At 32.6% G+C, this 17,425-nt stretch overlaps 1 protein-coding gene across 4 annotated transcripts in view; it reads right to left on the reverse strand.

Moving 5' to 3' along the window:
• The window catches only part of CDKL5 (cyclin dependent kinase like 5), a 250,898-nt gene that overhangs the window by 60,957 nt on the left and 172,516 nt on the right, over positions 1-17,425 (reverse strand). For all 4 annotated transcript variants that reach the window (XM_074192329.1, XM_074192328.1, XM_074192327.1 and 1 more), the window contains 3 exons: positions 11,044-11,134; positions 7,460-7,649; positions 1,925-2,005 (listed from right to left, as the gene is read on the reverse strand). In XM_074192329.1, coding sequence (XP_074048430.1) covers positions 1,925-2,005; positions 7,460-7,649; positions 11,044-11,134 — 362 coding nt within the window. The remainder of the gene's footprint in view (positions 1-1,924; positions 2,006-7,459; positions 7,650-11,043; positions 11,135-17,425) is intronic.

A 17,425-nucleotide genomic window follows, 5' to 3' on the forward strand; every position in this document is an offset into this window, starting at 1 on the left:
GTTCTTTGCAGAAATAGGTAACTACAGCTATTGAAAACTGCATATGTTGTCAGAGCTGACTAACAGACTGATTGGTTTTGCTGAACATTTTTCCCCTCTTTCATTTTTTAGTATTTATTATAAAAATTGCTTGTGGGGGGATAAAGGCATATTAAGAAAAAAAGTGAAGTAAAAACAAAAGGGTATTAATAGCAATAATGTCAATAAAGAAATAAAGTTTAACTGAGTTAAAAATAAATAAAGGTATAAGACTAAGTACCAACAAAACTGGATTCCAATTGATACTATTGTGAAAGTTGACTGTGAAAATGTGGGCAAGTTCTTTAACCATTTTGGACTTCATTTGCATTTATAAACTGAATAGAGGATAATGTCTGAGATGGTATCTAAAGTTCCTTCCAACCCTTGGCATCTATGTCATCTTTAGAACACAATAATGCTAAATGAATATGGTTTAATTTGGATCATTTTAAACATATTCAGTGGCCAAAATTTCACTTTTGAGATGGTAGTTACCAAGAACTTAATTTGTCTAGAATTCTGGATTCTCTGTTACTAAGTCTCATATCATTCTAGCAAGAGCCAGGCTAAGATTTGGAGTTCTAATTTTAATAGAAAGGAAAATATTCATTTTTCTGGTCAAATGGCTTTTGACCATAAACCTAAGGCACTGATTCTAAGCAAGTGATTTTGCATTAATCTTGTGCAGCTCTGAATGCTGCACAATTCTTTTTTCTTTTCCTAATTGGAGAACAAATGCTACTTTGTGTGGGTGTGCACGGAATGATTCTGGTTTCATCAGCATAAGCATTACAATGACTATATTTTTAAAAGATATCAGCTAAAAATAAATATAAAGACTCTTTGTCCAAAAATAGCATTTTAAGGTAGCTGAATCTATATGAATTTGGGGAAGTCAGATTTCTATAAGCCAGTTCTATTTCAATGTTCTCATTTTACATTGAAATATGATATTACAATGCCATCAGAAAAAAATACTGTGTATATAGTTATAAAATGTTCTGGCTTTCCTTCATGAGATCAGGTCACTGATAAGAAATCACAAGGAAGTCAGTAAATAGGCAACTGGCTTAAACTTCACCACCAATAAGAAAAAGGACATTATAGTGGCTATTTTCCTATCACACAAACTGAATTGTTTGGTTCTTTTCACACTGGCAACTGATCATTCTGACTGAATCAATGACATAATGGAATCACATTATCATGAGCATAGCCAGATGCATTATTATATAATCAATTTGGACACACATAGCTAACATTAGCAAAATGACATCAAACCATCTACTTAGAATGAGCTTCTCAAAGTAGATATATACTTATCACTTTTTAGTTCCAAGTTTAAAAATAAAGATGGGAAAAATAGAAGTCAATTTATTCTTGTTTTTCTAACTTATTTTATTGATATATTGTAAAAAATTAATCAAACAAGTTTGGTAGATACTTTAGGAAAAGCAATTAACAAATTTAAAAATCATGAATGATGAAGAGATGATAATTTTCAGATTACAAGTTCCTTTTATTTTTCTAATATGCTTATTAATTAGGCTTCAAATACCGGTTATGATCAATTAATACTACGCCAATCAGTCATATAATAAAAATAAAATAAATATTTATTAAAGGTCTGTGATCAATCAACAAATATTTATGCAAACACTCTGCATTTTACATATATATATATATATATATATATATGTATATATGTATACACAAAATGTTAAAAACACAAGAATCTATTGTAACCTAAAAGATTATTCATGTTATTTGTAATTCATTGTCCACAATCACTTTGGCAAATTTCTTATTTATTAACATGTTTTGCACATATTCCTATGGAGAGACAAGTAAACTATAAATTAAAAGGTATTGTACATAAAGGAAGAGCAGCTTAATGGCCTACCTTCATTAAGTCAAGCAAAACACCACTCAAAATTCCTAGATATCTTCTTTCCAAAGACTGGGGGTGATTAACGGCTGGGAACTGCAAACATAACATATGGCTATATTAGTGTGCAAGGAGTGAAGTTGGAATGTGCTGTGGAAGGGAGATGACACAGTATCATAAAATAACCGTATCACTAAATTATTTTACATGGATATTACTTTTTAGATGTATAGAAATTACAGGGATCAGCAGGAACAACTTTTCCACTGTAAGAATTGCTTTAAAAGGATCTCAGAAGAAAGATTACAAAGAAAATATGAAAGAAATATTGTAAATGAAGCAAACATATAAAATAAGTAGAACATATTGGTGTAAAACACACTAAGCTGAAATAATTTCCTGAGAAACTTATACTAATTGAAGTTATAATTATGTAAAATATAATAATTCATTCTAACTCAATGGAAATGTGCATTTGAATAATGATACCACTTAATGAGATCTATCATTCACACTAATTGGTGCTTAGCTGGTACACTATCAATACTTTAATGCTGATACTAATGCTGAGAATATCAACATGGGTAATTCAATGCCTTTTCATCTGGGGAGAGGAGAAGCCTGAATCCATATAAACTGATGGAGGGTAACACAATCAAACCTATGCATTAGGAAAATCATTTTGGCAACTAGGTTAAATATGTATTAGAATACTAATTCTAAAGACTAAGTTGCAAATTAGTTGCTTATCTACACTGGTGAAGAATTTCCTCACCAAAAATTTCCAAAAAAATGAAATCACAGATCCCCTACCCAAAAATCAGTACTTAAAAGTCATAATTTTCTTGAAGATACTCAACTTAAAAATTCCTTAAATGGAACTGAATGGGAGACCAAATTCCATGGCAACAGACTGAAGTAATAAAGCATTAAAGTTTCAAAAAAAAAGCCAAGATGCTGGAAACAAATTAGAATGAGAATGCAACAAATCAAATCCATTATGTTAAGAAAAAAATCCGTTAGAACTGCTTCAAAATGAAAGCCATCAGTTTAGCAAAAGATCCAGTAAAAAAAGAGCTCAACTCATGGAATCAGAGGATATGGGTTCAAATCCTGCTTCCAATATTCACTTTACTTGTGTGACTAAACGAATTCACTTAGCTTCTCACTTTCCTCATTCTGCAAAATAAGGAAGTTGGACTAGCTGACCTCCAAGAGCCCTCCTAATTTATGAGAATTGGGAATATTAACACCTAGAATTTAATAGCTAAAGTTCAAATATTACAATATCCTAACCCTTTCAATCTTATTGCCAATTTGAAAAGATTTCTTTCTTGTTTCTCCAAAAATATGTAAGTCATCATAGTATGTTTTGTTGACATTGTAGTAGTACAATACAGACAATAAATGAAGACTGCTTAAAAGTTGTTCTATGTATAGAATTATTTGTCATTGAAACTCTTAAAATGATAAAAGACACACACACACACACATACACACACACATACACACAACATGCCAGAAATGCAAGTGTTAGCAGTCACCTAAAGATGAATATAAAGGAGTGGCAAGGTTTTCTAAGATGAATAAACAAAGCAACTCTGGAAGTAGGAGATTAGGGAGTTTGAGAAAGCAGCTGTGATAGACTGGTGAGCCTAGGATCAGGAAAACCTGAGTTCAAATTCAACCTCAGTTACTTACTAGCAGAGGACCCTGGGCAAGTTTTAACCTCTAGTTGTCTTAGTTTTCTCAACTGCAAAGTGAGGACAATAATAGCATCAACCTCTCAGAGCGCTTGGTACAGTATCTGGCACATAGCAAATCTTAAATAAATGCTTACTCTTTTCGCTTTCTATAAAAGCAGAAGGATTTTAGGAGGAGAGAAAGATAATGAACTAGGAGCTGAACTCTTTTTTGTTTTGCAAGGCAATGGGGTTAAGTGGGTTGCCCAAGGTCACACAGTTAGGTATTTATTAAGCATCTGAGGCTGGATTTGAACTCAGGTACTCCTGACTCCAGGGCCAGTGCTTTCTCCACTGCACCACCTAGCTGCCCCTTGAACTCTTTAAGAAAGAAATGAAATTCAAATTAGAAATTGTGGAGTAATGTCAGGCAAAGGATCAGTCTGGAAATACCAACAGAAAGGAAAAATTTGTGTGACCCAATCCCTCTCGAACCCTGCCCTGCAGCATTATGCTGGAAGGTGTGAATGAAGACACAGGATAGACAGAGAAGTAGCATCTTCTAGGAAAGCCTGGCTCCACTGAGAACAAGGTGAGGGTGAAAACGTCTAGACGAAAGCTCACTATTTCCAGACTCCAGAGTGAAAAGGGTGGACAAGATTGCAATGGGACATGGCTGGGGAATGTAAAAGCAAATGGGATGAGAAAACGGTAAGGATTTAGAGCTACTGTGTTCCTAGGTAGTCATGGATTAAGCAATTCAGGAGTAAGAGAAGAATGGGCAGTGTGAGTATGCGAGTTGCTGGTGTGAGTATTCAAGCTGCTGAGGTGAATGTTCGATTGCAAAGGGGTGCTAGTTCTGGACAAGAGTCAAGGTCACAGAAATTCAGTCCCCCTATTTGAACTTCGAAGGGAGTGGACAGAATTAAAGCTAAGCCTACAAGCATTTTGGTGGTCAAGCTTCTATTGCCATCTCAAATAAGTTCTATGTCTAATACTGTTCTAGAGCCTAAGGAAGGTATAAAGAAACATACATCATCATTCCCTACTTGGAGTTTGGTAGGAGATACAAGACATACATGAGCCAATTAGGAAAAAGAATAAGGAACACATCAAGCAATAAATTAAATATAAAAAAAATTTTCAGTAGTCAGGACAAAGGTTGTTAGATGGTATTATTTAGAGGAGGCTTCATAAGGAAACTGGAATTTAAGATGTGTTCAAGAATGTGTAGGTTTTAAACAGATAAAACTGGGGAAGATTTCCTCATCTATAATTCAAGGTCTGTAATGTGGATTATCCAATTAAGGCTACTGAAGCAGATTCAATGATCTGGAATGACTTAGTGAGGGTCCTTTTGTATGAAGATCATAAAAAAAATTACTACACAGCTTCATAATTCAGTCCAGTTTGCTCTTTCTATCAGATAGTATTAACTGCAAAGTAATATTTGGGAAATGGGTAAAATCTTCTAGTGACAGTTAAAATTCATGATAATTTGCAACACAGTAACTGGCGTGATGCTAGACTTAAATCAGAGCTTTTTCATTTATTTCTTTTTATGTTGAGGACTGGGGAAAACCCATTAGACTTAGAAGAAAACCTTTTCAATTGAGTAGTGAGATAAAAAAACCAAATTTTAGAAATTTTAAAGGGGTGAAAGGTAGTACAGGAAACAGCTTTTTCAAGGACTTTAAGTAAGAGTGGTGAGATAAAAGGGGTGATTTAATCTAGTGAGTGGTTTTAGGACCCATAAAGTTTTTAATAAAACACTGGAAGGAGATTCTTAGAAAGTTTAAATACTCAGAATATGAATGGTGCAGTGGAGAGAGCACTGGTCTTGGAGTCAGAAGGGCTTCAGATACTTACTACCTGTGTGACCATAGGCAAGTCACTTAACTCTACCAAAAAAAGAAAATTTAAATATTCTTGGAGTTTTGTATTCATTGACAGATGGACTATTAACCAGCTGTATATTTTTCCTGCCCAGTAGCTAGGTGGTATAGTGAATAGAGCACTGACCTAGGAGTCAGGAGGATAGGTGTGTGAATCCAGCCTCAGAAACTTGATACTTACTAGCTGTGTGACTTTGGGCAAATCACTTAACTGTGATTGCCTCACATCCAGAGCCATCTCCAGTTGTTCTGATTCATAGCTGGTCACTGGACCCAGGTGGCTCTGGAGGAGAAAGTGCGGTTGGTGCCTTAGCACAGAACCTCCCTCACTCAGATCTAATTCATTTGCTTTTCATGGTATCACCTCCTTGATGTCATGGTCCTCTTTGAGAATGAAGGACAGACATTACTTTTTCCCCTTTCCATTACCTGATAGAAACAGGGAAGTTAGAGAATGGATTTTTTTTTTGAGGAGTATGTCCTATACTTAGCTTTGCATGTCTCATAGTTATCTTTGAACATATGCCTATGGGAAACTTTAATAAGCTACTGGTGATAAAAGGACTGGTGGTCAAGAAAAAGACTAGGACTAAATACTTTTAGGAGATATCCACATAGAGATAATCCCAAGAGAGCTAATGAGATAATGGAGAGGTCAAGCATTATATGCAGAGGAACTAATTAAGGTAGGAAGGACATAAAAGAAGAAATAGAGAATATAAACAATTCAACAGAAGTGAAGGTAGGTTGTGGGGAAGAGAAATCAGATTATTTTCCATGCCTACTATCATGCCGCATCTTATAGCAGAAGAAATTAGTTACTGATCAAACTAACCTTGACAGAGAAGGAAAGAGGGAGAAAAGTGCAACTGGCTAACAGTTCATCTGTCACAAAAATTCAATGTATATAACTTCATTAGTGGCTAAACTTCCTAAGACTCTCCTTCCAGTGATTTTATTAAAACCTTTAAACAGAAGAACAACAGCTTGAGATAATATACTTCTTTTTAAAAACATTACTTTTCTTCTTGTGATGAGTCCTTTAATGATTATAATGAGTCCTTTAATAAGTATAATCTAAATTATAAAGTGATTAATGCAAGGTATGTTTTCAAAATTACATTTAACCTAAATGCCTATTATGTAACAGGTTAGAGGATAGGCTTACAAAGACAAAAATAAAACTCTCTGCCTTCAAGGGATTCACATGATATAGATAAGCTTTAAAAGATTCATACATATTAAATGTATGTTCTCTATTTATATAGATACATATTAGTATTAGTCATATGATTTCAGTGATTTAGGAATTTGCATCTTCTCTGCAATTTAGAATCTTAGAGAGCTACTTAAAGCCCTGAGAGGTAAAGTGATCTGTCCAGGTCACAAACATATTTTCAGAGGTAAGAAATGAATCCAAGACAGCTCTTCCCCCACCCCCCACCCTAAATGTCTGGTCCCCTTATCCCTATTCCTAAATAGTAGATTGGTAGGGCAGACAGAGGGCAGATCTAAGAGTCACTTGTAGACTATGGTATCTTGGCTAAGTACCTAAACTTCTCAGTGCCCTAAGCAATCCTCTTTAAGTTATAGAAAAGGTGACGATCTGTATCACCTCACCAACACTACTTGCATATCTAATACTCCCCAGAAAGTATTATATAAATAATGTGAGTTTATGCCAAGATTTAGAAAAACAAATATACTTTAGACTTCCTGAAAAAAAGGTTCAGAAATCTGAAATTTATATCATTATAAATGTTCTCAAATTTTAAAACTGTCCGTGATAATTTATTCTAGTTATTTTCTTTCCTGTTATTATGAGATTTAAGAAAGAAAATACCTAAGAAATTATCAACATTTTAGTGGGGAAAAGGAATTTATATTCAATAAATGGAACAGTATGTAAAGTTCTATTGAACAATGATTTTTATTCTAGAATATGGGTTTCTGCCTGCAGCAAAATCCCTTACCCGAAGCCCATGGAAACGAGGATTGCTGTAGAAGAGCTTCATCTGCTCAGATGGAAGTGGTCCTAGCACCTTCTGAATAGTAAAAAGTTGGTCAATTTCACTTTCTCCAGGAAATAAAGGTTGCCCATCACTAAGCTCCCCAAGAATACAGCCCACAGACCACATATCTACAGATTTTCCATAAGGAGCTCTGAAAAGCAAAAGGAATAATTATCACACCAATTAAAAAATAATATACATTTCCAAGTTGACTTGTTTTTAAAAAATGAAAGATTAGTGTTTAAAGCATCTTTAAGCATTCAAGGTAAAAGAAAAGTGCCAAGCACGAATATGGTTATATGATGAGGCTGAAGTGGAAAATTACAGAAATTCATTTTTGGCAGCTATTGTATAAGAACTCTAAAGTACATGGCCACTTAAAATACAGACATTCTGTGATCTGTTTATTCAATTATTAAGTATTCAATGATTCAATTTAATTAATAAACATTTATTAAATAGTTATCCTGTACAAGTTAATTGTGCTGAGTGCTGATACTTAAAAGACAAAATTGAAACCACTGCAGTCCCTAAAGATCTTACATTCTACTAACTGGAAAACTTTTCATATTAATGGTTTCAAATCTTAAAGTCTTATTATAGTCTGATTAAAAAGCATTTAACCTTATCTCTATTAAGAGTTAACCTTTTAATCTTATCTCTATTAAAAGATATTTTGCTTCAGCTAACATCTCATGCATATAACATTGCTGAGGAATTAGCTGTCCTATTTGTTTTCAGATAAAAGAAGTTTATTCCATGCAAACACTAAACATGTTTTCCTTTTCAATATTCTATGGGGAAATATTCACATTTTTCCTGACTTTAAAATGAAATGTAATTTAAGTGATATTCATGATGTGAGGCAGCTAGGTGGCACAGTGGATAGAGCACCAGTCCTGAAGTCAGAAGGACCCGAGTTCAAATTCGACCTCAGACACTTAACAATCACCTAGCTGTGTGACCTTGGGCAAGCCACTTAACATCATTGCCTTAAATACATAAAATTTTAAAAAATTCTATAAAAATGATATTTATGGTGAAGTACAGCTATCAATGTTGCTATTTATTAATATCAATGTAATTTAATTTAATAATAATTTATTATTTTCTTTGAGACTGAGAAATTTGGTCCTATATTATGTGGCCCTATATATTAAGTGATCCCAGACCATAGTCTTGCTCTGAGTCTGCTCTCCTGACAACATGTCAGTTGTAAGTTAACATTTAAATTCTTTGCACTGTCCCCACACAACTTTTATTTTGCTGTTATAAATATGATTCCAGCTCCATCTCTAGCTAGAGATTAGCTCCAAGCCCTCTCTTTCAGGTATATGAATTCTGAGACATACATTTTTTTGAAAACCTTTTTCCTTGTGTTTTAGTTGGCTTAAGATATCAAAATGCTGATCATTATCATTTTTATTAGATAACTGAGATAAATTTGAAATTTTTCAGGCATGCAAAATATAGCTACAAGTTTAGAATCTATCCAAATGTTTAGAAGCAACAAGTTTGCTACTTGTTTTAAACCACCTGAGTCTATTCCCAGAACTATTCCCAGAAAACAATGAAAAATGTAAAGTTCTAAAAAAAAAATAACAGTTGCTTTAATTTCAAAGTAATTTAAGCTTGAAGAAAGGAAAGTTAAATGAGTTATTTGAAAAAAATTGAAAGAATATCTGAAGGATATCACAATAACAGAATATTAATACAACTTCAACATATTACACAAATATAAACATGTTAAACACTGACCAGGGAAATGCTCTCAGAAGTTAAACTAATAGTACTTCAATGGTGCTAATGTAATTCTTGATACAAAGAGGAGATGATGATAATGTTTGTTCTTCATTCTCGAAGAAGACCATGACAACAGGGAGATGATGCCATGACTAGTATGTGAATTGGATTTAAGTGAGGGGGTGCTGTGCTAAGTCACCAGCCTCACCTTCTCCTGCAATCATCTGAGTCCACTGACCAGATATGAATCAAGATGATTGAAGATGGTCTTGGATGTGAGGCAATCAGGGTTAAGTGACTTGCCCAAGGTCACACAGCTAGTAAGTGGCAAGAGTCTGAGGATGGATTCAAACTCCCATCCTCCTGGCTCTAGCATCACTGCACCACCTAGCTGCCCTTATGAGGGGGAGAAGGGAAAGAAGTATAATCTCTTTTACCTCTGAATTATGAGGTGACTATATATGAGGAAAACATAATAGCTCTAATAAGGGGAAAGTTGTCTGTCACACAGGCAGGAATAATTAGAGGCAGACTAAATTAAGTAGTTTTTATACCATCAGACATTTTGGAATATGATGTGTAAAGTTTCCAAAATCCTCTACCAGTGAACAACCTATATATGCTTACTATGTGTATAATTTCTACCGAGTTTTATAAAGTCTCTTTAATAAACAAAAATCCTATTTAACTAAAAATGTGATGTTCTCAACTGATTTAAAGAAATGCCATCTTTCTCCCCTAACATCCTTACTTGCTATTATCCTATATGAACAGTATAGGAACAAAAGAATCTATCTGTGGCAAATAAATTCTACATTGTCTCATGTGCTAACAAGAAGAATTCATCATAAGAAATCCTAGACCTCTGAGTCCTAGAACCTTCTGAAATAGTAAAAGTTAGTCAATTTCACTTTCTCTAAGAAATAAATCAGTCATCTATCAATTGATAATATGATGAATTCTTCTTAGTAGCAAATAATGTTGTTATGAGTTTCAGCAAATCCAGATTCTCTTTGGGATAAATCAAAAGAGATTGTATCTAAAACCAGAAGTTCTTTAGTTCAAGACTTGAGGAGTACTGAAAAAGCACTGAAATCCCAGCATACTGTGGACAGTCTTGGCTGCCTAAAGGGTTACACTAATAGGTACAGTGAACATATATCAAACATCTCTGCCCCTCTGACCAACGGCTTGGGTTTTTATTAGAGTACTCGTGGCACAGCAGCGGAGGTCTTACAAACATTTCTGTCAATGTTCAGGAATGCACGCATGCATTTCACATATGAAGAAAGATAAATAAATATGAACTAGGATATATTTTATAAATTATCACTGTTTTTATTACTGTAGTATAGAAATCTCTATGTTTTGCAGCTTTTTTTGCATTTTTTAATGTTTTGCCATGTATATTTTTATCCATTGTTTACTGACTTGCTTTACTCAGCTATTATTTGCCCAAATATTGTAATTTCTAGCATATTTTGATCATTTAGAGGACAAAAAGACAAAATATTTGAAATGAAGACTTTCTGGATGAATGAACCCCTTACATTATGAAATGTGACTTTTGTACTTTTTGTACTTTTCATGCCTTTTTAGAGTAAATGAAAAGTCAGAATTTTAATCCATTATTTATCAAATATCTGGGCAACCATTCATAAACACACAAATATTAACTCAGAAACAAACAAAATCTTATTCCTAATCAATTAAAACAATGCTTAGTTTCCTTAATGATTCATAATATATGATCGATAAAGATATAGGCCTTATTTTTTTATAATTTGGAAATTATTACTTACCCAAGTAATAGTTCAGGGGAACGGTACCACCTGGTGGCCACATACTCTGTATAATTAGCATTATTGCCTTCTGATAGATTCCGAGCAAAACCTAAATGTAAAAAAGGTAATTGAGAAAGTGTAATTCTTTAATTTTTATATGACTATCTATAATCATATTGATTAATATGAAAAGCAGTTATGCTGAACACAGAACCAAGACTGGTTAAAATTCTGTCTCGGTGATTCACTGGTATACGTGCAAACAGAAGATACCTGAATCCTCAGAACCTTACTCAGAACCTTACATCTGCAAAAATAAGGATAATGCTTCAACTACCTACCTCACAGGATTATTATGAGGAAAATGTTGTGCCCATTTTAAACTGATATATAAATATTAATGTATTATCTAACATGTTTTGCTTGAATATTTTATTCCTGAAGAGCAAATCTTAAAACTAAGGAGAAACAGAAGCAATTGAAAGCAGTGTTGTCAAAGCCATAAACATAAATTACTGTGTAGAAAGACTTTTAAAATAAATGCTAGGAAAAATAAAAAGCAGCTGGACAAAAAAATTAATTCTTTTAAAAAACAATTTTTAAACATATACAAGCTAAACTCAAAATGAATATATATCACTTTAAAAAATTAGAAGAGGAAAAAAGTCAGGTACCTTTATAACCAAGGCTGGGGAAAGATACATTTTTAATTTTAAAAAAATTAATAGTTTTTGTTTTAATTTCACTTTTATTTCCAAATATAGCCCTTTCTTCTCTGACCCACAACATGATATCCCTGGTTACAAAAAATTTAAAAGGAAAAAAAAAAGCAATTCTGCAAAATTCACCCAAACATTAACTGATTCTGAAAGTATATTCAATATTCCACAGTAACAAGGTCTCACTTCTGCAAAGAGGGGAAAGTTCATTTTTGCAATGATTCTCCAGGGACAAGTTTATTGTTCATCATAATTATGTAATGTTTCAGTTTCATTTTTTACTGATGTCCTTGTTCTGCCCATTTATGTTATTGTAGTCATTGAATTTCTTGATACAACTTATTTCACTTTGTATGAATTCTCTAAGTATTCAAATTTTATCTAATTTTTTCATATTCAGCAATTCTTCCAGGAATTATACTAGATTATATTTACATTACCACAATTTGTTTAGTAATTCCCTAATTGATGGAGATATACTTAGTCTCTAGTTACTATTATTTCACTAAAAATAATATGGGATTCATAGGACCTTTCTTCTGTTTTTGTTCTCATCATAAACACATACAGATATCAAATAATGGGATTTTTAGATAAAGAGTTATAGTCATTTTTGTCACAATTTTTTGAATAATTCCAAATTCTTTTATTTTTCTAGAATAGAAACAAAAGGCATATAAATGTGAGCTTATATGAGCAGTGTCTGTTGATGCAGCACATCTAAACATTAATTCCGTACTTGTGGGACTTTTCCCATTTTTCTATGATCTCTTTGGGATAAAGACCTAGTAGTGATATTGTTGGATCAAACGGCATGCACAGTTTTATTGCCCTTTGAGAGTAGTTCTGAATTTCTCTCCAAAATTTCTCTCCATCAACAATGTATTAGTGTATCAATTTTCCTACATCCTCACCAAATTGATCATTTTCCTTTTTTGCCATCTTAGTCAATATGATGGGTGTGAGGTGATAGCTTGAGTTGTTTAATTTGTTATTTCTCTAATCAATGATTTGAAGCATTTTTTCATATGACTATAAATAACTTTAATTTCTTCATCTGAAAATTGTTCATATCCTTTAATCATTTATCAATTGGAGAAAGACTTACAATCATATGAATTTTATTCAGTTCTCTATATAATTTAGAAATGAGTGCTTTATCAGAAATACTAGCTGTGAAAATTGTTTCCAAACTTTCTGCATTTCTTTTAATCTTGGCTGCATCAATTTTATTGTGCAAAAACTTTTAAATTTAATGAAGTCAAAATCATCCATTTTACAATTTATAAAGAGATCATAAGAAAAGAGAAAAGGACCTGTGTGTATAGAAATATTTTGTGGTGGCAAAATATTGGAAGTTGAGAGGATGGCCATCAATTTGGGAATGGCTGAATAACTTGCAGTATATTAATGTTACTGTTCTGTAAGAAATCATGATTTGACAGACTTTTAGAAAAGCATGGAAAAGGGGGCAGGTAGGTGGTGCCACTGCACCACTGATAGAGCACTGGCGCTATAATCAAGAGGACCTGAGTTCATATTTGACCTCAGACACTTAATAATTGTCTGTGTGACCTTGGCAAGTCACTTAACCCCATTGATTTAAATAAATAAAAAAATTTTTTAAAAAAAGAAAATTGTAGAAAGACTTGCATGAAATGATGCTGAGTGAAGTAAACAAAACATGTTACATGTTAACAATACTGTGAGATGATCAACTATGATAGGTACAACTAACTCTCAGCACTTAAATGATTAAGGACAGTCCTTTGAGACTTGTTATGGAAAATGCCATTCACATTCAGGAAAACACCTATGAAGTCTGAATGCAGAGCAAAGCAAATTGTGTTCACTTTTTAAAACTTCTTTTATGTTTTTCCTTTCTTTCTTGTGATTTTTCCCCCCCTTTAGTTCTAATTCCTCTTTCACAACATGGTTAAGATGGAAATACGTAAAACATGACTAAACATATACAATTTTCACAGAGAGAGTGGTAAAAAAAATTGTGGAACTTATAAACTTGCAAATGGATGAATATTGTAAACTACCTTTGGATGTAATTGAAAAAATTAAATACTATTTCCATTTTTTGGAATCTTTTGTGAATCTGTTGAATTTATATTTCTCTTATTAGTAGTAATATGGAGCAATCTTTCATAAGATGGTTGCAGTAGGTGGGACCTCAAACTAATCCAATAGTTTGATTTGAAGAATAACAAAATGAGGGACTCATAGTCTGTCTAACTCTAATCTAAAGAAGGTTTAACAAAAATACAACATTGTTTCGGTAGGGCTTACCTTGACTGTGTTGCCCATGTTGCCTCAAGGAAGAATTCAATACCTTTTGTGTTGCCCATGTTGTTCCAAGGAAGAATTCAATACCTTTTAAGAAAAAACTATCCTAGCCAGTGTCTAATTGGGCTGTGGAATACTGCTCCTACCTCACTTGTTAACAATGAATAATTCTTCTATGAGAATTCTTTGATTGCTTATAACCTCTGGGAATAATTCTTGATTTTTAATGCTTGTTAATTGTATATAATATATACATATATATATATATATATATATATATATATATATATATATATATATATATATATCATTAGATACCAGAATCTTAGAAATGTGACAAAAAGATTTTCCCCTAATAGCTTCCTTTCCCTGTTGTACTGATACAAAATTCACACAAAAGCTTCTCAGTTTCATGTAACTGAAATTATCTATTTTATTTTTTGTGATTGATGCAATTATAGAGAGAATTCTTAACCAAAAAAAAGGGCTTAAGATTATAATGGAAAAACAGGTAATGTTTGGCATTGAAGTTCATAACAATCTGCCTCAAATATATATTTCTAACCTTATTACATATTTTATGATGCAGTCAAAAACTGATTCTGTCCTTCACCCAAAGTACTTCATCTTCTATCTCTGTACCTTTGCAGGGCTGTCCCTTGTTTCCTACAAGGGACTACCTCTTCACCTCAGCCAACCCAGATTCCTTCACTTCAAGTACAATCTAATATGCAAGCCTTTCTTGATTCCCTTCATTTGCTATGTTCTCCATGTGAACAATCTTATATTTAGACATCTTGTACTTATTATTTATTTATTTATTATATTTATACAGATTGTACTTATATAATGAACTAGAATATCTATAACTTGTGGTGGGACCATGGAAATCATTGGAATAAGCAGCCAGTTTTCTAATAAAGGTCTCATTTCTCAAACACATAAGGAACTGAGCCAAATTTTTAACAAGTAATATTAAATGTTCTATAAATCACTAATAATTAGAGAAATGTAAATTAAAATATTTTTGAGGTACTATTTCACAATCATGAGATTGACTAAGATGAAAGAAGGGAAAATGACACATGTTGTTGCATAAGGAAGTAGGTATTTTAATGTACTACTGGTGAAGTTTCAAGGTCATCAGCCCTAGTGCTGAGAGGATAAGACATAGGGTGTATAGCAATTATATCATCAGGCAGACTGAGTAAGTCTTTGTGAAAATTGGTTCTTAAACAGGAGCTCATAATCTAAGGTTCAAGTTCAAAAATAAAAAAAAATTCACAAATTCTAAAAGTAGAATGTAAAATAATCCTAAAACTCAGGAATTGGAACCCAGCCTCTTCCTCATCACTGATATGGTGCAAGTAATTCTGGTCACAGCTACGTTATGCTATTTACCTGTTAAAGTAGGTAGTACTCTTTTTCAAAAATTTTATATTTGACAGACACATAAAATACCAATGACATTTTAAGTCATGTAAAATTTAATTAGGATAATCTTAGGTGCTTTCAAAATGTAATTATAATATGACAAAAATGCCTCTTAAGAGGTTATAGTTTTGGAACTCAAAAAACATTTACATATTCACTGTCTTTTTCCAACCCAATATCCTATTGTTTATAAATAATTACCACCAATGTATCATCTGTTTTATGCCAATAAGTAAAAGGACCATAGAGTAAACTTCCATTTCAAGAACATGTGAGGATAATAGAGGAAAAACAAGATCTTACCTGTACTACAGACCAAATAATGATTTCAAAGGTTTATGAAGCATCAAAAACCCTTAGTGCTGAAAAAATGATGATTTGAAAATTCAGGTGATCATTCTAAGCTATGCTACCATTAGCCAGTTTTAACCAACAAGAAAGGATTTAAAGAGTAAAAGGAGCCTGAGCAAGTCAAACATAAATACATACACCACACTCATACAACCACATTTGTATGTGTGTATATATTTCCAAATAAAGATTGCAATGAAAAATAAAAATTCAATGCTAATATACTTTTGAAAGTTGCTATTCTGCTACCAACATGAAGCAACATTAAATGAAAATCAACATGGCAAAGAATTGGAAATTGTGGAAATGCTCACTGATTGGGGAATCACTGAACAAGTTTTGGCATATGAATGTAATGGAATGCTATAGTGGATTTCAAAAAAGCCTGGAAAGACTTAAATGAACTGACACAAGAGTGAAGTGAACAGAATCATGAGAACATTGTACTCAGCAACAGAAACATTATATGATGATCAACTATGACAGACTTAGCTCTTCTCAGCAATACAGTGATCCAAGATAATTTCAAAAGACTTATGATGGAAAATGTCATCCACATCCACAGAAAGATCTATGGAGTCTAAATACAGATTGAGGCATATAACTTTCACTTTAAAAATAATATTTTTTGCTTTTTCTTTCTGGTAGTTTTCCCTTTTGTTCTAATTCTTCTTTCACAATATGATTAATACAGAAATTGTTTAACATGATTGTACATGTATAACCTATATCAAATTGCTTGTTTTGGGAGGAGAAAAGAAAGGGACGGAGGGAAAAAAAATCTGGTTTTCAAAATCTTACAAAAATTAATGTTGAATACTAACTTTACATGTACTTACAAAAAATACTACTAAAGTGAAAAAACAAAAGAAATTTCAAAAATCCTGCAAGAAGAGATAGATAGTAAGAAATACACTTTTTTAAAAATAACCATAGACAAAATGAACTAGCTGGATGTATACCTGTCAAGACAGGAGCTACATGAACATTATTATAAACGCTTTTTATACAATAAAGTTGGATTTAAATAATTGGAGAAATAATTGCTTTCTCATAGGTAAGCAAAGCTAATGATAATGATGATAAAAATGTATGTAAATTCTACCTAAAAATAATGAAAATCAATGGAAATTAAGTCAAAATCTAGTAGTGTATCTAAATCAATCAGGAAGAATGTCCTAATGAGCATGTCAATATTAATAAAGCAAGGATTTATCAACAATAGAAAGAAAAAAAAGATTTGTTAGGCACAGTGGACAGAGCACAGACCATGGAGTCAGGAAGACCCAAGTTCAAATCCTACCTCAGACACTTAATAATTATCTAGTTTTGTGACCTTGGACAATTCAATTAACCCCATTGTCTTGGAAACCCACCATCACCACCCCAAAAAAAGACAAGACAATGAAGAAAAAATTATGTTTTCTATCCACAGGGATTCAAAAAAAGATGCTCATCTACATAGAAAGTTTAGACTTAAATGTATGAACAAAGGTGGGGAACCTTTATGAGACAGAAATCTTAAAGACTATCAGATTTTTTTTTGATTCATACTTATCTAAAGTTTCAGTTAATCTGTTTTTACATCAACAACTGCAAAC

The sequence above is a fragment of the Macrotis lagotis genome, chromosome 6 (assembly GCF_037893015.1).
Source record: "Macrotis lagotis isolate mMagLag1 chromosome 6, bilby.v1.9.chrom.fasta, whole genome shotgun sequence".
NCBI lineage: Eukaryota > Metazoa > Chordata > Mammalia > Peramelemorphia > Peramelidae > Macrotis > Macrotis lagotis.